This window comes from Nicotiana tabacum, chromosome 12, assembly GCF_000715075.1.
Source record: "Nicotiana tabacum cultivar K326 chromosome 12, ASM71507v2, whole genome shotgun sequence".
NCBI classification, from domain to species: domain Eukaryota; kingdom Viridiplantae; phylum Streptophyta; class Magnoliopsida; order Solanales; family Solanaceae; genus Nicotiana; species Nicotiana tabacum.
Window position 1 is genome coordinate 125,464,881 of NC_134091.1, and position 21,325 is coordinate 125,486,205.

Genomic DNA, 21,325 nt, shown 5'->3' on the forward strand with positions numbered 1-21,325 from the left:
CCAGCATCCGCAGGGCCTTGTCTCTCCTTCTATATATTTCTTTCTGTCTTATATTGATACTTAGACACTGGTTGTATTAGTTTAGTTATCTAGATGCTCATGACTTAGTGACACCCCGATGTCGAGCTATTTTTCTGCACTTATGTTTATATTTGGGTTTTACCCCGTATTTATGAAAACTTCGAATATTTTAAATGTTTTAATTCACTTATGTTAAAAATTTGAAAGAGTCTTGGAAAGGTAGGCTTGCCTAGTACCACGATAGGCACCATCACGACAGTGTAGTTTAGGTAGTGATAGATTGGTATCAAAGCCTAGGTTACATAGGTCTCACGAGTCATAAGCGGGTTTAGTAGAGTCTTGCGGATCGGTATAAAAACGTTTGTACTTATCTTCGAGAGGTTGCGGAACCTTTAGGAAAAATTCCACATTCTTGAATTCTTGTCGTGCGAATCTGTTGATTCTAATAACTAAACATTTGTTGTTTCATTCTCTCACAGATGGTGAGAACTCGTGCTACCGTTCAGGAGGGTCAGCCACCAGTACCGCCAGTCAGGGCCGCGAGAGGCCGAGGTCGCAGTAGAGGTTGTGGTAGGGGCAAAGGTGCAACTCGTACAATAGCTGGGGCAGTACCTGCAAATACACCAGTTATCCCAGATCAGGACCAGGTTCCAGTTGTTGATGCTCCACCTCAGGCATTACTTGTGCCTATTATGATTCCAACCCTTCAGGAGGCCCTAGCTCAGATTCTAACAACGTGTACCGACCTTGCTCAGGCGGTCTCTATATCGACAGTCGCAACCACTTCTCAGGCTGGGGGAGGCACAAGCACTCAGACTCCCGTCGCTCGCACACCCGAGCAGGTTGTTCAGGGACTCCAGACACCGGGGGCACCACCAGCCCAGATGGTTGCAACTGCACAAGATTATGTGGTTCCTGCTATGCATGAGGATGATCAGCGTAGGTTGGAGAGGTTCGGGAGACTCCAGCTGCCACATTTCAATGGCACAAAGAGAGAGAGGATGCTCAGGACTTCTTGGACAGGTGTTAGAGGATACTCCGTACTGCTGGTATTCTCGAGACTTGTGGGGTCTCATTCACTACTTTTCAGTTTTCTGGGGCTGCATTTAGATGGTGGGAGACTTACGAGAGGCGTAGACCTGTTGGCGCAACACCCCTTACTTGGCAGCAGTTCTCCGTGATCTTTTTGGAGAAGTTCGTGCCTCAGTCCCGTAGAGAGGAGCTGCGCAGACAGTTTGAGCAGCTTCGCTAGGGCGATATATCTGTGACACAGTATGAGATGCGATTCTCGGAGTTGGTCTGTCATGCTATTTGGTTGGTTCCCACAGACAGGGAAAGGATCATGAGGTTTATAGATGGTATCACTTTTCAGCCACGGTTGATCATGACTAGAGAGAGGGGGTCTGGTGCTACCTTTGATGAGGTTGTTGACATTGCTCGGCAGATTGAGATGGTTCGTGGTCAGGAGAGGGTTGAGAGGGAGGCCAAACGACCTCGTGGTCAGGGTGGATTCAGCGGTGCTCCTTTGGGGGGTCAGTTCCAGCACGGTAGAGGTCGTTATTTCAGACTGGCTCAGACAGCCCAGCCATTTCACCATGGTGCATCATCTGGCCATGGTTCTCACAGACATCAGCAGGGCCAATCTTTATTCAGTGCACTACCAACGTAGAGTTTTCATCATTCCCCCGCCCACTCAGGTATCCTCAGGTAGTTCTTTTGGGCATCAGGAGCAACAGTTTCGTCAGAGGAGGGGTTGTTTCGAGTGCGGAGATTTTGGTCACATTATGAGAGATTACCCTAGGCTATTGGGTGGGACTCCACAGCGGAGTACTCGGCCGATAGCACCCGCACCAGTTCCTCCACCACCCGCCCAAACAGCTAGGGGCGGAGCCCAGTCAGCTAGGGGTCTCCTTAGAAGGGGAGGCATATCAGGGGATGGCCAGGCCCATTTCTATGCCCTCCATGCCAGACCAGATGCTATTGCTTCAGATGTTGTGATTACAGGTATTGTCTCGGTTTGTCACAGAGATGTCTCCGTATTATTTGACCCTGGTTCCACGTATTGAGATGGATAAGATTCGAAATGAAGATATTCGGGAGAAGATGAGCGTGACTCCTATGGATACCAAGATGCGGGAAGCGAGGCTTAGATGGTTCAGACACGTACGGAGGAGAAGCCCGGATGTCCCGGTTAGGAAGTGTGAGCGGTTGATTTTGGCGGGTACGAGAAGAGGCAAAGGGCGACTTAAGAAGTATTGGGGGAGAGGTGATTAGACAGGACATGACATGACTTTAGATTTTCGAGGACATGGCCCTTGATAGAAATGTGTGGAGGTCGTGCATTAGGGTTGTTGGTTAAGAGGTGGCTGAGACTAGTCTGATAGGGTTGTGTCTCTGACTGCTGGTGGTTAATATTGTGTTCACACTATTCTCCGTTTTCATTGTGCCGAGCTTTATTTACTGGTTATTGTTATTGCTTTATATCTATTTTCTGGTTCTTATGTTGCTGTCATTATCTCTTGATTTTTCTGTTGATGGTATTGATATAGTGTTTCTTTTCGTCGTCTTGAGCCGATGGTCTTTCAGAAATAACCCCTTTAGCCACTCGGGTAGGGGTAAGGTCTGCATACATATTATCTTATGCAGAGCTCACTCTTATAATTTGGGTTGTTGTTGTTGTTATGATTTTAGTGGGTTGTTGTTGGTGGTGGCGGTGGTGGTGCTGTTAGATTTTCAAAACTTTTCTTAATGGATCAAAAATTAAACGGTGGCACTAGTCCTATTTGTGCAAATCTCCCTCTAGTAAAAGTTTGTCTTAGTATTGGCCCAACCCTGATCGACAGCTAATTTCCCAATTTCACGAAAGGGTCCTAACTAGGGTTTCTCATTCGAACCGTATCGGAAAAGGGAAGAGTAAAATCGAGACCGTAGAGATTAAGCCAAATTCGGCGGTTTGCGATGGATCTAGAGGTGGTGGGCCGCCATGCCCTCCTCTTCGACGACGACGCCATGGCGGCGTTCGTCAACTCCGGCGACGCTCTTGTCGAATGGAACTCTCTCCAAATTGATCGTTATGATGTCCGCCACCTTCTCTCCGCACCTCCACCTTCCCGCCGGCGGTCTCACTCTTCTACGTCTTCGAATCTCGTCGATGCTTCGATTCAGTTCGAGCTCGATCATGAACGTTACCTCGATCTTCCTTCGCCTTCAGATGAACCAGGTAAACTTAACTCTTATTTCCTTCCTTTTTTTTTTTTAATTCTAACATTGCGTGGATAACTTTTTCATGTATTTTATTTTGTTAATAGTGTTCTGTGCTAATTTAGCGTAAATAATCAGGAAGCTAACAATCCGATAATACGTAATGATTCGCTAGCTGATGTTAATATCGTTAAGTGGTTTATTGGGCTAAATAAGTTTCAATAATCCTGGTGTGTGCTCGTTGTGTTGGATTCATTTCTTTTGTGCAATTCATATCTTTATGCTAAGTTTGTAAACTTAATATGCTGGATCTGCATCTGTAATAGCTTGTTGCGGTAGCTATATATGATGCTTCTAAATAGGATTTGCTATGCATGGACTTCCCAGGGGAAAAAAAAAAGTTTTGCTTGCTGTAGTAAACTGACCTGATTGACATTGCGAAGCATAAAATAGTATTATAAAACAATCTTGTTGTATAGTTGAGGGTTCATCCTGCACCTGTCTTTGGTTTTCTGGTCGCTGTGGAAACTTCCTCTGATGGTACGCCTTTCTGTTTTAAATAATATTCATTTGCAATTGGACAGCTGAGAATACGATTTATTGTTATGGAAATAATGTTGTTAGCAAATGTTTTTATAGGCAGGCAGTGCTTCCTAGAGATGATATTTTGGTGCTGGCGTATCTTAAAATAAGGTAGACTGAGGAAATGTAGCATGCTGGCTGCCTAGTTAGTGGCTGTAAAATGTTCTTTTTGCAACGTGTTTTAAGTTACTGGACCTTTTAATTACACATTTTCTGTATCTCACAACGAGCAAGATCATCTTTACTTATCCGTGCAAGTATCATTATTTTAACCTAATCTTGTTCTGTCTGGATTATTTTTCCTGTGGCTTTGCGTTAGTTATGTTGCTCTTGATCTTGGATAATACATAAATATTAATATGATTTAATGATTTCTTCCTTTAGAAATGGAAGAAGACGAAAAGTCGGTGGATGCTGGTGCTTATCGTGCTGTTGGTTTCTCATATGGACCTACTGATGATTCTGCTGACAGAAAAAGTTCTGAGGTGGGCCAGGAAAGCTCCGAGTTTCGTCCCTCCTTTCCAGTGCCGGAAAGCCTACTTCAATGCTTGGTAAGCTTATGCTCTTCGATTTGGTTTTTTGTCGGCTTTCATAAAGCTTGGATATTGTGTTTACATGCTAACGAGGTTTTCCCCATGTGGCCAATGCTACTAGTTGTCCAAAGCTTATGTTATTCTAAGGCTCACCATGTCTAAGTTTTCAGATGCTCGGAGCAGGGATGGAGTTCTTTTCATCTAAGGTTGCCATTCACAGGCACCTTGTTCCCTTTTGATGCATGACCAAGGGGCAGTGCAGGTGGGATTAGGAATATTAAGAAGTTATCTTTATAAGGACAATTTGTTGCTAGTTGAGAGGGATCTTCTCTTAATTTACTTAATATTGCTCTTTTAATTTCATTAATGGGCACACATTTTTGTGGATTGATATGTTTGAAGCTTTGATTGTATCTAAGGTTCTAGCTTATTTTTTATCCAGAATTGTGAATTCTACATTTTAATGGGCTCTTTGTTGCTTTCTATCTTTTTGCAGCCACCAACGGAAAAGGTACATCAGATAATTGCAAGGACTGCACTGTTTGTGAGCAAACATGGTGGGCAGTCAGAAATTGTTCTGAGGGTAAAGCAGGGAGACAATCCAACATTTGGGTTCTTAATGCCTGACCACGATCTTCATGCATACTTTAGGTTTCTTGTTGATCACCCTGAACTTTTACAATCTGGTAGTGATGTGAAAGCTCAAAATGAAGGAGGAAAGGATTCCAATGAGCAGAAGGAACATGATGGTCGTGGTGGTGCTTTATCTTTGCTTGGTTCTGTATATGAGTCCGGAGAGGACGAGGAGCTTGCGAATGGGGATGATCCTGGATCCAAAGTTACCAGTGCAACACTTGATACCTTGAGTGCCACAAATGTTTCCAGTCCTCTTGAAAGGGCTGATGGTTCCAAGGAATTTGAAAAAGATGAGAAAGAAAAAAACGAGAGAGTTTCTACAAATTCATTTCGTTCTATTAAAGATAAAGAAAAGGCTGCTGCACTGAAAAAGAATAATTTGATTAATGCTTCCAAAAGCGGAATTAGAACTAGCATGCAGAAGGAAGATGACGGTGGTTCTTCTGCTGCATCTAGAAAGACAAAGGCAGAGGTGTCTGGTCTAGGAGCAGTGTCGAAGACTGGACCTTTGGTGGAGCCTCCATCTGATCTGAAGAAATTGATTAATAAGATTGTGGAGTTCATTCTGAAGAATGGGAAGCAGTTTGAGTCAACTCTTATGGAACAGGACAGCAAACATGGCAGATTCCCATTTCTCCTTCCAACCAACCAATATCATCCTTACTATCTAAAAATACTCCAGAAAGCTCAAGAGGTGAAAGCTCTTTCTCTGTCTGGGAAATATATGTGTTGTCCTGCAGTCACATGGCTTAAGTTTTTTATATAAATTTAAATTTGAGCATATTATTTTATTTTCCTGAACTTAAAGCACTCGCTTCTTTCACAATGTATTAACACAAAACCAATGAGCAGTATTTTTCTCTGTGGTTTTGGTACATTGGTGTAGCTGATGCATGTGTGGAATTGCTTTAACATTGTGTCTTTTGCTCTTCTCTTTGTTGTGCAGTCAAAAGTCCATGGATCAGAAAAAAGAGCTTTGAAGGAAAGTGATTCTCCCTCCAGGTCTGCAGGGTATGATCTGCCATATGTATCTGATAAGAAAGAGAAGTTTAAAATGGTGATTGGTAAATCCAAGAAGGAAATGCAGGACTCCCTGACCAAAACTTCAGAGCAAGAGGTTGGAGTCAATGTGGACGCTGCTGCTGCTGCCGCTATCCTTCACGCAGCCACTAGAGGTATCAAGAATCCCAATTTGAATATCATCTCAGGCTCATCTAAGAATGGTGATAGTCAGGGTCACAGCAGTGAGGGTGGCCAAGCCTCAAGTTTCCTCAATGTCCCTCCATTTAGTCAGAGGTCTGACCAGAGGATGAAAAATAGTGTTTCGATTCCAAAGGCGAAGGAAATCGCGAAGTCTGCTGCTGCAGAAGCTGCGAGTGAGGCAGACTCCTCTGAAGCACACTTGAGCAAAGAGCAGAAGCTGAAAGCAGAGAGGCTGAGAAGGGCAAAGATGTTTGTGGCCCTGATAAAAGGTGGAGCAGCTCCTGTGAAAAGAGATTCTTCACATGGAGGGTCAGTGGAACCACAGGAATCTGCCTTGTCAGGTTCCGGCACAGAGGTTAATGCTGCTACTAGAGAAAGAGAAGGCAGTGCAGCACCGTCAGAATTGACTGCTCTAGGGAGAGAAGGCAGTGCAGCTCTGTCAGAACTGACTGCTCTAGAGAGAGAAGGCAGTGCAGCTCCATTAATTAATAATGCGTCGAATGAAAATGAGAAATCTGAAATAAAACATAATGCTGAAGAGAATGAGCGGCGATCAAGAAGGAAATACCGGTCAAGATCTGATAGACCCGAAGAGGAGGATGAAGAGGAAGAGGGAGAGGAGGAGCAGCGGTCCAGAAAGAAGCACCGCTCTTCAAGAGAAGATGAAGAGGAAGAAAGTGGAGATGTAAGGGATGATCGACGATCCAAAAAAAAGAAGCATTCACGACGTCATAGACACAAAGATGGTGGCAATGCATATGAGGATGAAGATGATGAAGATAAACGATCAAGAAAGAAGCACCGCAGACGGCATTCCTCTCCTGAATATGATAGTGATGAAGATGATAAACGATCAAGAAAGAAGCACCGCAGACGGCATTCCTCTCCTGAATATGATAGTGATGAAGATGATAAACGATCAAGAAAGAAGCACCGCAGACGGCATTCATCCCCTGAATATGATGATGATGATGATGATGAGCGAAGAGATGCTGAGAGACATCATAAGCATGGAAGGAAAAAGCATTCAAGTCATCGGCCTTCACGTGAAAATAAGAAAGATGATTATGAAGAGGATTATAATCATTCCAAGAAGAAAGATAGATCTCATAGAACCTCCCACCGGAGTAGAGATAGACGCAAACACATGATAAAGCATTCCAGTGATGATGAGTCTGAACATGAGCATAAGCGCCCAAACTCTTCAGATAATGAAAAGCAGCACTATGGCAGGGCCGATAAGATTGTAAAGGGGACCAAAGAAAGAGAAGAACTGGCCAAAGAAAGAGAAGAACTGGAAGAGGGTGAGATCGGTACCAAAGTGTCAGATCAATCAAGAGGAAGTCTGCGAGGTTCCGTCAGCAGAGAAGCTTCAGTGGATGTATCTAGTTCCCATCAAAGAGCCGCATCTCAGCATTCTGAATCTACTGAGATATCAGATGATCTTAGGGCCAAAATCCGTGCAATGTTAATGGCAACTAGGAAGTAGTTGATGAACTGCCAATATTGGCACATTACCCTGAAAACCCCTTGCAGTGTAAAGGGCATTGTAAAAGTCCTTGTTGAATCTTGATATACTATTAATCCTGATTTTCATCCTCCTTTCTGCTATTTAAATTTCTGCCTCCTTTGTGTGACCTTCCTATATTGGTAAGTTTAGTTGAAGAATGGATTCAGTTTCAGGGTACTCTCCCTACTTTTCCTCGCTATGCCGATTCAATATCTGAGTTCTCTCAAGTTCTTTCAGTTACATTGAGTTCATTCATCTGATCAATGGACAAAAGAAAGAACTTTTCATAAATCGAACGTCGCCTGCATATAGTTATCAAGAGATGTGGTGAGATGAATGGGATCACCTTGACCTTTAACCAAAGTTCTCGGGCTTGAGCCATGAGAAAGGATATTGGGATCACCTTGACTTTTAACCAAAGTTCTCGGGCTTGAACCATGAGAAAGGATATTCCTAGAAAGGAGCACTTCCCCTATGTAACCCAAATCTAGATTAGTTGGACAAGCAAGTGTATTTTGAATTTCAAATGATTAAAAAATATATATAACTGTGTATGATAAATCTAGTTTGGCAACATAAAAATGTAAACTAATAAGTAACATGGTATAACCGAATAAATATATAGTTTAGTGTAAAAGATTGTCCACTGGACGATAACATTATACATTTATACGACATCAAGTCTCCAATTGAAAAAGATCAGTTCATGACTTGCGTTTTATTTAAACTCTAAAATAATTCGGACATGAGTGTTATTAGTTGCTACCAAGAGTGTTGACAATATTTTTTACTTTACATTAATACTCAGTCAAACATAATTTACTTCAGCTTCTAAGAAACAATAAATTTGCAAAATACTTCAAAAAAGTAATAAAAGAGGAATTTACATGTAATACAACTTATTTAGAACTTAATTAAATAAGTTACAACTATTTTTAGAAAATTATATAACATACAATTTACTTTAAAATCTACAACTTTTCATATCCCTAAAATCAATCCCTTGAGATTCTCTCGCCTAAAACGTATCCTAATATATCTCTCATGAGATTTTCTCACCTAAAACGTATTTATCCGTATTAATTTCCCCCAATTTCTTCATTAAAAGATTTGTGCATATCCTAATGTCCCTAGTCTCTTTCCTCCCTTTTATTACATATATATGTATAAGCTGTCCCCGAACGCGTAGAAAACAATATTTCACCTTGTCCTTCGTCCACCCGCTGCAAAATTCTTATACGTATCTTCATACTCTATTATTGTATATTTCTTATCACCCAATTTGACTTCTCCGTACAATTACTATATATTATGCATTAATGTATACAATATATTATATATACAGGATATTAGTTGTTTATATATGTGTATATAGTATAATATAAATTAAAGGTAGACAATAATAAAATTATGTATATATACAATATACAATATGCAATAGTACTTATATATCATATATTATATGTAATTATATAATATACAAACATTCGTAACACATGTATAATTATTTTGCACAATAATTTTATTATTGTCTACCTTTAATTTATATTATACTATATACACATATATAAACAACTAATATCCTGTATATATAATATATTGTATACATTAATGCATAATATATAGTAATTGTATAATTGTTAAATCTAATAACTCATCATATTTAATTTCTTGATGATTGACTTTCTCTAATTAAAATGATGCCAATGGTGATGAATTGACCGGAGGAAAATATTCCCGGTAAGTATACCAAAATGGAGAATGTAACCTAAAGCATTTATAGTAATAACCTATAATTAACAAAATTGAGAATTTCAATGGACTAATTATGGATATGTTTCGGAATTAGATTCCTTTTTTTAGGTTCTTCGTTGTATTTTAGGGTATATTTTTTTAAATAAATTTATCATGTTTATGTTGTAGAATATATTATTTTTTTAATAGTTATAAATTATGAATTTTTTATGAATTCAAAGGTAAACATGAAAATTTCCCGGAATAAAGGTTGTTAGAATGTGTAACAACTTACAAAAGCAACCAAAAAAATAAATAAACATTCTCTGTGTTCTATTTTAGTCTTTAATTTTTATCCACATCTTGCTCTTATTGCTTTTAATTGCTCCAAATAAAATTGTCTTGGTTGAATATTGGTGTCTTAATTCTTTTAAAAGAATATTAATTTAGTAGAATTTCAGTTTAGGGAAAAAGACAAAAAGAAAAGATACTTTGATGAAGAAGAGCAAAGTTCACAGTGTTGAGACTTGAGAGATAACAGCAAAAACCCAAAGCTAAGGTAGTGTTTACCCGAAAAACGGATGAGTTAAATTTATACGTAGTTCTAAGGGTATGTGGTATAACTTGACACAAATCGTAAGAGTAAGTAGAAATATCGAATATTGACTATAAAGAAAAGATACAAACCGAGTTGAAAGGAAGATGATTTATGAACAAACAAAATGAAATTATGTATAAAGCTAAAAAAGATAATCTCTTAATATGGGAATGTATCAACAGTATTTGAGTTACAGTGTATTAATGACCTGATTCTTCTACAGAATTAATAGCCATCCCTCTTATAGTGGAGGGGTCCTATTTTAGATATAATAAAAAATACATAGTGGGGAACCCATGATAAATCAACTTTTCCCTAATTTCCGCCGAGATTCTCTCTCTTAGTGCGGCTTTAACGACTGTTGTCTCTTGGCTCGATCTTGATTGGACTCGGTATTGGTCGGTATTGGTCTCTAGCTCTGAAGCTTGATACCATCGCTTCTCATCATAGCTCGATTTGGACTCGAGCTAGATAATGACGTCGAGCTCGGTATTTAATCTGACCCCAAAACTCGAAGCTCGTTCGTGCCTTCTTCAAATCTCACCTCGATATTATGAAGACGCTCTTCGGTCCATCTTCACCAATCGTACAAAGGTCAAAACCGGTTTTGACTGTATACACATAGTCCCTTCGTTTCTCGGGAAGGATGTGGCGAGAAACGATATGATTTTCCAACGGCTCGATTAGATATGTATTGACGTTTGCATCGATCCCGACCATGACGTACATGATAGCTTCCCTGTCAGTTCAGTTTACCAAGGCATTAAATACGTGTCAGACGGTGGTCGGCCACTGCTGATATTGAACCGACGTTGTTCAATCTATAAATAGCCCCCCCTCCCCCCACCCCCTTTATTTTTTTTTTTAATTTTTATTTTACCATTTATCACTTTTACGTCTTCAACCTCCAAATGTTTCTAAGTTCTTTCTCGTATCTTCTGAGTTCATCTGTAAGTCTGTGGTTTTTACTACAAAAATCTTTCTTTTATGATTTTCACTGCAAAATCTTTCTTTAAAACACCACATCTTTGTCATCTCTTTCTATTTTCGATCTCTAAATCCAAAATGACGAAAACATCTAAAACCGTTCCTTAAAAAAAAAAACTTCTTCTTCACAGTCCGCCGTCGACAAAATACCGGTGGAGCCACGGCCTGAGAAATGTGTTCTCGGGGCGTGTGTTCTTACCTTCGATTTTAAGGTTGATAAAGCCTCATCGGTTCCTGGTCGATATGAACCAGTATCGAGGTATATGTGTTCGATAACTAAGGGACACCTCGAGAAGCTGAGGAAAGATTGTAACTGGGAGAAAATAGAAGTGATAATCCCGGTTCCCGAAGAAGATATCACTACTTATGTGAAATGGGTTTTAAGTGTTTATACTTACCTTTTCACATTGGCCCCCCTTGACCCTATCGTTATCGATTACTGCCGCCAATACCTAATAATCCTAGGCCAAATCTATCCTTCATTTTGGCGGATCGTTATTCTGATCCGCTTCTTCGTGAACAAGATCGATGGGATACCTTTCACCCTCGACCATCTTATTAGACTGTACAGCCCCCGCCTCTATCAAGGTGGGTTAATAAAACTCCAGCGCTGGTCTACTAAGGTGCTTCTCTCGAGCATAGACGAGGACAAGGATCGAGGCTGAATGGGCAGGATCGTTCGAGTGAAGACTTCGGACCTAATTCCGGCCGAGAAGATGCTATTTCCCGATGAATGGAATATTAAGCGTAAGTATAATTCTGTTGTTATCTCCTATTGTTTTCCCCTTCGTTTCTTTCTCACCGATATCCCCTTTTGCAATGCAGCGCCTTAAGAGCTGGGTACGGGACTTGGCTTTGACCTCTACATACGCCGAGCGCTCGTGGCGTGATTTGTCAAAGGGCCGATGGGAGGCCAAAAATCATGGTTGGCCTCTTTCCCATGTCTTTGATGGTTATAACCATTTTTCTTGTGCGTATGTTTGGTAAAAGATGCGTTTATGAGGCCCCCATTTGGTGAGGAAGAGACTTCGGCCTCAGTTCCGAAACCGACGAAGGGCAATAAGAGAAAACGAGCCTCCACTTCCGAGGATCCAGAACCCAAGACAAGGACGGCTCGTAAGCCGATGAGGAAGATTATCCCTCTGACCGAAGAATCTGCTCGGCGTCTGAGGGATGAAGACGAAGAAGAAGAAGAAGAAGAAAATGACGGCTCCATTCTGGTGTCCCGAGTGAAAAAAACCATCGATGCCCCAAAGGTAGCTGGATCGATGGTGGTTTATAAAGCTCCGCCTCAAACTGAGGGGATATCAGAGAGAGATTCAGATAGAGTTCCCGAATCATTAGAGATCGAGGATGCCTCCCACCGAAGTCAACAAACGGTGGGTATATCTGAAGGGGCCAGTCCCGAAGCTCTTCGAATTGAAGAGAACGCCCCAAGCGAGTCGCTTGGGGAAATAGTAATCAGGGAATCGCCTACTCTCCCTGCTTTTTACGAAGGGGCGATTCAGGAAGCCCAAGCTTTGGGGACCCTCGACGTAGGCCGATCTCATGAGGGGGAGGACCCTTTCCGTGATTTGTTTACCGGTGTCGAGGATATCGTTGGCCCTAGTGATGTGTCGAGCCATTTTTGCGAAGTACAACAAGCTCTGAATCGGTTAAGTTTTAACTCCCTTCGTTGATACCACTTTTATGTTTGTTATTCTTTTCTAACTTCTTTTCTTCTTTCTTCGTAGGCCTCATCGGTTCATCGAGAAGCATGCTCTCGGTCTCGAGCCGAACTGAGTCGGTACGAGGCCGACCTTCGAAGGGTTACGGAGGAGAGAAACACCCTTAAACTCCTATGTGGGAAAAGGGAAGAGGAAATCAGGCACCTCCGAGCCGAGTTGGCCAGGGCTCATCAAGACCAGACCGACCTGACCGAGCAGGTAATGATAATCTTAAAAACCCATGGGCTCGATTCTGGAACAGTGGCTAATATTTCGATCTCACAGCTGCAACAGAAGCTTGAGGTGATTGGGAAGCTTCGTGAGGAGGTCGATACGATAAGGGCAGAGGCCTTGGGATGGAAATATGGCATGGACCGTCTCGCCGCAGAAAAAGAAACTGCTCGAGCCCAATTATCATCGGCCTGAAGTCAACTTCAAGACATGAAGGAGAGGAGCTCAGTTCAAGCAAGAAAAATAGAGGAGCTCGAGGCTCGGTTGGCTTCCGAACTTGCCAAGGCCATATCTGAAGCCGAAAAAGCAAAAACCAACGCTGATACATTCGTGGCCGTCTATCGGGTCGATGCTGAAGCCACTCAGGTACAAGCGAGAGAGGCAGCCGAGACCGCCAAGACTCGAGCACATTGGGTTGCTGAACTCGCCAAATGCCAATCTCGGAGGGAAACCCTCGAGGAGATCCATGCTCGAGGTTTCGATCTTACCGAAGAGATAAAAAGGGCTAAAGAGCTTGAAGCTGATGCTGGAGCCTTGGCTTTCGATGGTGATAATGATGGGAGCGAGAGTGGGTCTGATAGCGGGGAGGAGCCCGATGGAGAAGAGACTACCCCCGTAGATAATTAGGATTTTTCCCATTTTGAATTTTTGTGTAGGGTCATGATCGGACGTTGTAAATACTCTCATATATACATAAATATCTTTTACTTTCCCTACTTATCTTTGTTTTATTTCTGCCGTGTGAAGGTTTTGTTTCATTCATGCCTTATGAAAGTTTTCATAAGGTCGAGGCTCTAGGCAATTTGATCGAATTTGGACCTTATAGTATTTATAACCGAGTGAGTTTTGCTCGAACTCGAAGTAAGAGTAGACCTCAGGCTTTATGGTCGAGTGAGTGATTGCTCGAACTCGAAGTAGTGTAGCCCGTAGTCTTTATGGTCGAGTTAGTGCTTTGCTCTAACTCGAAGTAATAGTTAGCCTGTAGGCTTTTATTGGTCGAGTGAGTGCTTTGTTCGTACTCGAAGTAAGTTAGCCCGTAGGCTTAGTAGTCGAGTGAGTGATTGCTCGTACTCGAAGTAAGGTAGCCCGTAGGCTTAATAGCCGAGTGAGTGATTGCTCGAACTCGAAGTAAGAGTATCCCTTAGGCTTTGATTGGTCGAGTGAGTGATTTCTCAAACTCGAAGTAATAGTTAGCCTGTAGGCTTAGTAGTCGAGTGGGTGATTGCTCAAAATCGAAGTAATGTTAGCCCGTAGGCTTAGTAGTCGAGTGAGTGATTGCTCGTACTAGAAGTAAGGTAGCCCGTAGGCTTAATAGTCGAGTGAGTGATTGCTCGAACTCGAAGTATGAGTAGCCCTTAGGCTTTAGTAGTCGAGTGAGTGATTGCTCGAACTCGAAGTAAGAGTAGCCCTTAGGCTTTGATTGGTCGAGTGAGTGATTGCTCCAACTCGAAATAATGTTAGCCCGTAGGCTTAGTAGTCGAGTGAGTGATTGCTCGAACTCGAAGTAAGATAGCCCCTAGGCTTAATAGTCGAGTGAGTGATTGCTCGAACTCGAAGTAAGAGTAGCCCTTAGGCTTTAGTAGTTGAATGAGTGATTGCTCGAACTCGAAGTAAGAGTAGCCCTTAGGTTTTAGTAGTCAAGTGAGTGATTGCTCTAACTCGAAGTAAGAATAGCCCTTAGACTTTGATTGGTCGAGTGAGTGATTGCTCGAACTCAAAGTAATGTTAGGATTAGTAGTCGAGTGAGTGATTGCTCGAACTTGAAGTAAGGTAGACCGTAGGCTTTTCAGTCAAGTGAGTGCTTTGCTCGAACTCGAAGTAAGGTAGCCCTTAGGCTTTTATTGGTCGAGTGAGTGATTGCTCGAACTCGAAGTAATAGTTAGCATGTAGGCTTAGTAGTCGAGTGAGTGATTGCTCGAACTCGAATTAATGTTAGCCCGTAGTCTTAGTAGCCGAGTGAGTGATTTGCTCAAACTCGAAGTAAGGTAGCCCGTAGGCTTGTGTGGGGCTTGGTCTTGTTGATTTTTCGGTTGGCAATCTCCGATTTATGGGGTAATGGTCGGCCCTTAAGCCTGTTTGCATAATAGATCATAAAATAGAGGATGGATTTTGAGACGTGAGATATCGGCAAAGAAGAAATTTCACTTTATGTCATTATACATGTGTTCATGTTTTGTACCAGTTATCGAGTAAACTACACGAGCATGGTTCGTTTTGACCATTTGGCTCTTACAATTTTTCCTATCGAAATCATATTGTTTCCTTGCATCGAACTTGATAATCGAACTTACTTGATATATCTGAGGGTAATGACCCCAGTATTCGAGGTTGATTGTAAAGAGGCCTCGGATACTATTGAATTGTACTAAGTTAGCACGATCAATGGTCTCCTCATTAAAAACCTTGCCGAAAAACCCATTTGGGACAAAAACTGGTCAAAGGGAAAAAACGTGTAACGTGTGCTTTCAAGCCTAAAGGCTTCGAGCCAAATAATCCATTCCTATTTCTGATCGAACACCTGCAAGGATTAATTTCGAAATATAAATGAACATAGGAGGTTGTACCTTAACAGTAGTATCGTTTTAGGTGCGACACGTTCTAATTGCTTGATAGTTGCTTTCCGTTTATTATACCTAACTTGTAGGATCCTTTACCGACGATTTCGAGGACCTGATACGATCCTTCCCAGTTCGGACCCAGTTTTCCTTCGTTCAGATTTCGGGTGTTGAGGGTAACTTTCCTCAGCACTAAGTCCCCGATCTTAAAATGGCGAAGATTGGTTCTTCGATTATAGTATCTTTCAATCCGCTATTTTTGGGCGGCTAATCGGGCGAGAGTTGCTTCTCGTTTTTCATCCAATAATTCAGGGCTCGTGTTCATTATTTTGTTATTCGACTCATTTGTCGCATACCGAAATCTAACGCTAGGTTCTCTGACCTCAACCGGGATAAAAGCTTCGGCGCCATAAACCAATGAGAATGGTATTGCTCCGGTACTAGATTTTTATGTTGTTCGGTATGCCCACAGGACCTCGGGTAGTATCTCTCTCCATTTTCCTTTAGCGTTGGTTAATCTTTTCTTAAGATTTTGGATGATCATTTTGTTTGTCGATTCAACCTGTCCGTTTCCACTTGGATGATAAAGTGTCAAAAGGATCCTTTTGATTTTGTGGTCTTTGAGAAATTTGGTCACTTTGCTTCCGATGAATTGCTTTCCATTATCGCATACATTTTCGGATGGCATCCCAAACCGACATATGATATGGTCTCAAATGAAGTCTATTACCTCATTTTCTCTAACTTTTTCGAAAGCCTGTGCTTCAACCCATATAAAGAAAAATAAATTGAGCCTTACCTGGGGCTGATGGGAGAGGGCCAACGATGTCCATTCCCAATTTCATTAAAGGCCAAGGAGATAGGACCGAGTGGAGAAGTTCTCCGGGTTGATGAATTATAGGTGCATGTCTTTGACATTTATCGCATTTTCGAACGAACTCCCTTGCATCTTTGTCCATATCGATCCAATAATATCCTGCTCTGATTATTTTTTGGACTAATGAATCGGCACCGGAATGATTTCCACAAGTGCCCTCGTGAATCTCACGTAGGATGTAGTCGGTATCTCCCGGTCCCAAACATATTGCCATTGGACTATCCAACATCCTTCTAAACAACGTTTCATCATTGGATAAGGTGAACTGTGCAACTTTTGTGCATAGAGCTCTTGACTCTTTTGGGTCCGATGGAAGTTTCCCGTTCTTGAAGTATTCTATATATTTGTTTCTCCAATCCCAAGTTAGACTTGTGGAGTTTATCTCAGCGTGACCTTCCTCGATTACGGGTCTCGAGTGTTGAATGATAGTCCCCGAGCTGATCTCATCTTCCTCGACGGATGACCCCAAATTTGCAAGTGCATCAGCCACACTATTTTGTTCTCGAGGTACATGTTGTAAAGTCCATTCCTTGAAACGATGCAAAATTACATGCAATTTGTCCAAATACCTCTGCATTCTATCCTCTCAAACTTCGAAGGTTTTGTCTACTTGGTTCACCACCAATAAAGAGTCACACTTGGCTTCAATGACTTCTGCCCCCAATATTTTAGCTAGCTCGAGACCTGCAATCATGGCCTCGTACTCGGCCTCAATGTTAGTTAACCTAGAAGTTTTGATAGATTGCCTAATAGTGCCACCTGTGGGCGGTTTCAAAATGATGCCTAGCCCGAACCCCTTCACATTCGAATCACCGTCTGTGAAGAGGGTCCATACCCCCGATGGTGTACCTGATTTTAACAAGAGTTCCTTTTTAACTTCGGGTACGAGGGTTGGCGTGAAATTGGCCACGAAGTCCGCTAAAATTTGATAATTGATGGCTGTCCGGGGTTGATATTCAATATCGTACCCACTGAGTTCGACGGCCCATCTGGTAATCGGCCCGATAATTCAGGCTTGTGCAAAATATTATGAAGTGGGTAAGTGGTTAATACGCATATGGGGTGACATTGAAAGTATGATCTTAACTTTCTAGAGGCGCTCATTATAGCAAGTGTCAATTTCTCTAAGTGTGGATATCTAGTTTATGCTTCTCCTAAGGTTCGACTTACATAATAAACGGGAAATTGCGTACCTTGATCTTCTCAAACTAGGACACCACTTACCGCGATTTTCGATACTGCCAAGTACAAGTAAAGTTTCTCGTCTGCCTTTAGAGTGTGGGGCAGTGGTAGGCTCGATAGGTATCGCTTCAATTCCTCTAACGCCTATTGGCATTCAGGGGTCCAGGCGAAATCATTCTTCTTTTTGAGTATAGAGAAAAATCTGTGGCTTTGATCCGGCGACCTCGAAATGAATCGGCCTAAGGCAGCTATCCGTCCAGTTAGCTTCTGCATGACTTTTACACTGTCCACGACGATGATGTCTTCGATAGCCTTAATTTTATCGGGGTTGATCTCAATCCCTCGATTCGATACCATGAAGCCAAGGAACTTGCCCGAACCGACCCCAAAAGCACATTTCTCGGGGGTTGAGCTTCATGTTGTATTTCCTTAAAATCTCGAACGTTTCCTGCAAATGAGCCAAATGGTCCTCTGCGCGCAGGGACTTAACTAGCATGTCATCAATATAAACTTTCATGATTTACCTATTTGTTCCTCGAACATTTTATTTACTAGGCGTTGGTAAGTAGCTCCTGCATGTTTTAGCCCGAAGGGCATTATAACAATATGTTTCATACTTGGTGATAAATGAAGTTTTTTCTCGGTCCTCCGGGTTCATTTGGATTTGATTATACCCGGAATAGGCATTGAGAAAAGTAAGGATCTCGTGGCCGGCTGTGGCATCGATCATGCGATCGATGTTAGGCAGCGGAAAAGAATCTTTGGGGCACGCCTTATTTAATTCCTTATAATCTACACACATTCTAAGTTTGTTCCCTTTTTAGGGACTGCAACTACATTGGCTAACCATTCGAGACATTTCACCTCCCGAATGGACCCTATTTTTAGAAGTTTAGTTACCTCGTCCTTTATGAATGCGTGCTTTACCTCGGACTGGGGTCTTCTTTTTTGCTTCACCGGTTTGAACCTAGGGTCCAGGCTTAGCCGATGCGTCATTATCTCCGGTGGGATCCCTGTCATGTCTAAATGGGACCAAGCAAAACAATTTATGTTATCAATAAGAAATTTAATAAGCTTTTTCCTGAGTTCAGGGGTTAATCCCGTTCCCAGGTATACCCTTCGTTCGGGCAGATATTCGATTAGTATGACTTGCTCCAGTTCTTCAACCGTTGATTGGGTAGCGTCGGAATCATCGGGAATCACGAAGGATCGAGGGATCCCTCGCTCATCATCTTCGTCAATCTTCTGATTTTCTAGTTGGGTCGAAGCTGACGTCTGTGATTTCTATTTGGCATCACGATCCCCCTTTGTTGATGAAGGCGAGTATATCAGAATTGCTTCTTCGATGGCAAACATTTCTCTTGTGGCCGGTTGCTCTCCGTACACTGTTTTGACTCCCTCCGATGTTGGGAATTTAAGAACCTGGTGGAGGGTCGAAAGTACGGCTCTCATATTGTGGATCCATGGCCTTCCAAAAAGGGCGTTGTACCTCATATCGGCTTTGATTACGTTGAACTTCGTTTCTTGGATGGTCCCGACCACGTTTATCAGTAGAATTATATCGCCTTTGGTAGTTTCACATGCTATATTGAATCCGTTTAGAACCAGGGTTGCGGGTATGGCCTGGTCCTATAGACCGAGCTGTTCTACGACCTTCGATCTAATAATGTTGGCCAAGCTACCTGGATCAATTATCACACGCTTAACTTTAGTTTTATTTATAAGTACGGATATTACCAGTGCATCGTTGTGAGGTTGCATGACTCCTTCCGCATCTTTATCATTAAAGGACAGAGTTCCTATGGGCGCGTAATCCTGAGTTCGAGGTCGCTTCTCTCTCATAACCGATGTCTTAGTGCGTTTAAGCACTGACCCTTGAGGGGTATCGATGCCACCAATGATCATGTGGATGATGTGCTGTGGTTCTTCTTGTTCATTTTGCCTACCGAAATCCCTGTTTTTGATATGGTTTTTGGCCCTGTCGCCTAAATATTCTCGAAGGTGCCCTTTATTGAATAACCGGGATACCTCCTCTCTTAGTTGCCTGCAATCTTCCATTCTGTGGACATGGGTGCCATGATATTCACACATTTGATTGGGGTTCCTCTGGGCAGGATCGGTCTGCATGGGTCGAGGCCATTTAGTGTCTTTGATACGTCCGATAGCCGACACGATGGCGGATGCATCGATGCTAAAGTTATACTCCGATAACCGTGGTGCTTCCTTAGGTCCGGTATGCCTATCAAACCCATTTCTGTTCATCAGCCCCCGTGACCCTTGACCTCCATCATTTATTTTATTGCCCTTGTCCGGGGTTACGTCTCGATTCATTCCCCCTATGGTCTCCATTATATGGTCAGTATCGGTCCCTGATCAGCCCTTGTTCTCGATTGATGTTAGCGGGTCCAGAACCCAACTGATCGTCTTCGACTCTAATTTTCGATTGATACCGATTATGCACGTCGGCCCAAGTAATAGCTGGGTACTCTATTAGGTTATGCTTCAACCGTCGTGAAGCCATCGAATTTGGTTCGTTCAAACCTTGAGTGAAAGCCTGAATAGCCCAATCATCTGTGACTGGTGGTAGATCCATTCGTTCCATTTGGAAACGAGATACGAACTCCCTTAGCATCTCGTTATCTTTTTGTCTTACCTTGAACATGTTCGACTTCCTGGTCTCGACCTTTATGGCCCCAGCATGTGCTTTTAGGAAAGAATCTGTAAGCATAGCAAAAGAATCGATAGAATTGGATGATAAATTATGATACCATATCATTGCTACCTTTGCCAGGGTTTCACCGAATTTCTTCAATAATACGGATTCAATTTCATCGTTCTCTAGATCGTTCCCTTTAATGGTACATGTGTAAGAGGTGACATGTTCATTGGGGTCGGTAGTTCCGTTATATTTAGGAATATCAGGCATGCAGAACTTCTTTGGGATCGGTTTTAGGAGGCGTGCTTGGGGAGAAAGGCTTTTGTACGAATTTTTTGGAATCTAAGCCCTTCAATATTGATGGTGCCCTCGGGAGCTGATCAACCCTGGAGTTATATGTTTCCACCTTTTTGTCGTTTGACTCGATCCTCCTTTCTCCTAATTTTATTCGTTTGGTCCGTTCTTCGAACATCTTAGAAATTTCGGGATTAATCCCCGACTCTTGCTCATTTAACCTTACTATAGCTGGTTCCGTTTTCCTCAATGTTATGGGTATCTCGAACTGCAGATCGAGTACCACTATGAATGTTATTTTCAGGTTCAGAACGTAGGTTTGCCTCAATGGCCACATGTGAATTAACGTCTAATGGCACGTCGACTATGTTACACCCTATGCGTCCCAAGGTAACGTAATGAATATGAGACTTGTTAATCATGATTTAAATAATTTTAAAGTCATAATATGGCTATATATTATGTTTGGATAAAAAATATGAAGTTTGAGAAAATTCGGATTAAAGTTGCGAAAACACCGACTAAGGATTTGCCATGTAACAGATCTTTTTGAGAAATATATTTCGTGTGCTATATGAGGTCTTTTTGGGATATATTATACACCAAATTGAAGTTCTTGGAATGTAGTTTCCAACGTACTTAACCGTTCATTCATACGACACCCGGATAAAAAGTTATAAGCAATGGAAGAAGGGCCAATCATAGGGTGCCAAGTAGCACCTTTTTGAATTTTAAATAAATGAGATTTTTACATCCCATCTCCTCTCTTTCTCTATCTTTCGAGAGTGCTCGCCCAAATAACACCCCTAACTTTACTCT

General features: G+C 42.0%; 1 protein-coding gene across 2 annotated transcripts; it reads left to right on the top strand.

Annotated features, from left to right (window-relative positions):
• The first annotated feature begins 2,685 nt into the window (after positions 1 to 2,685).
• On the top strand, positions 2,686 to 7,793 carry LOC107786983 (uncharacterized). 2 transcript variants are annotated; one of them, XM_075227046.1, is made up of 5 exons: positions 2,686 to 3,241; positions 4,189 to 4,355; positions 4,508 to 4,599; positions 4,834 to 5,667; positions 5,920 to 7,793. In XM_075227046.1, exons 3-5 carry the CDS (start codon positions 4,576 to 4,578, stop codon positions 7,663 to 7,665), a joined length of 2,604 nt encoding a protein of 867 aa, XP_075083147.1. In that variant the 5' UTR covers positions 2,686 to 3,241; positions 4,189 to 4,355; positions 4,508 to 4,575; the 3' UTR covers positions 7,666 to 7,793. The 2 variants fall into 2 exon arrangements, with proteins under 2 accessions (XP_075083147.1, XP_016463983.2); XM_016608497.2 differs by lacking the exon at positions 4,508 to 4,599 and having other exon boundaries at positions 2,797 to 3,241.
• The last annotated feature ends 13,532 nt before the right edge of the window (positions 7,794 to 21,325 follow it).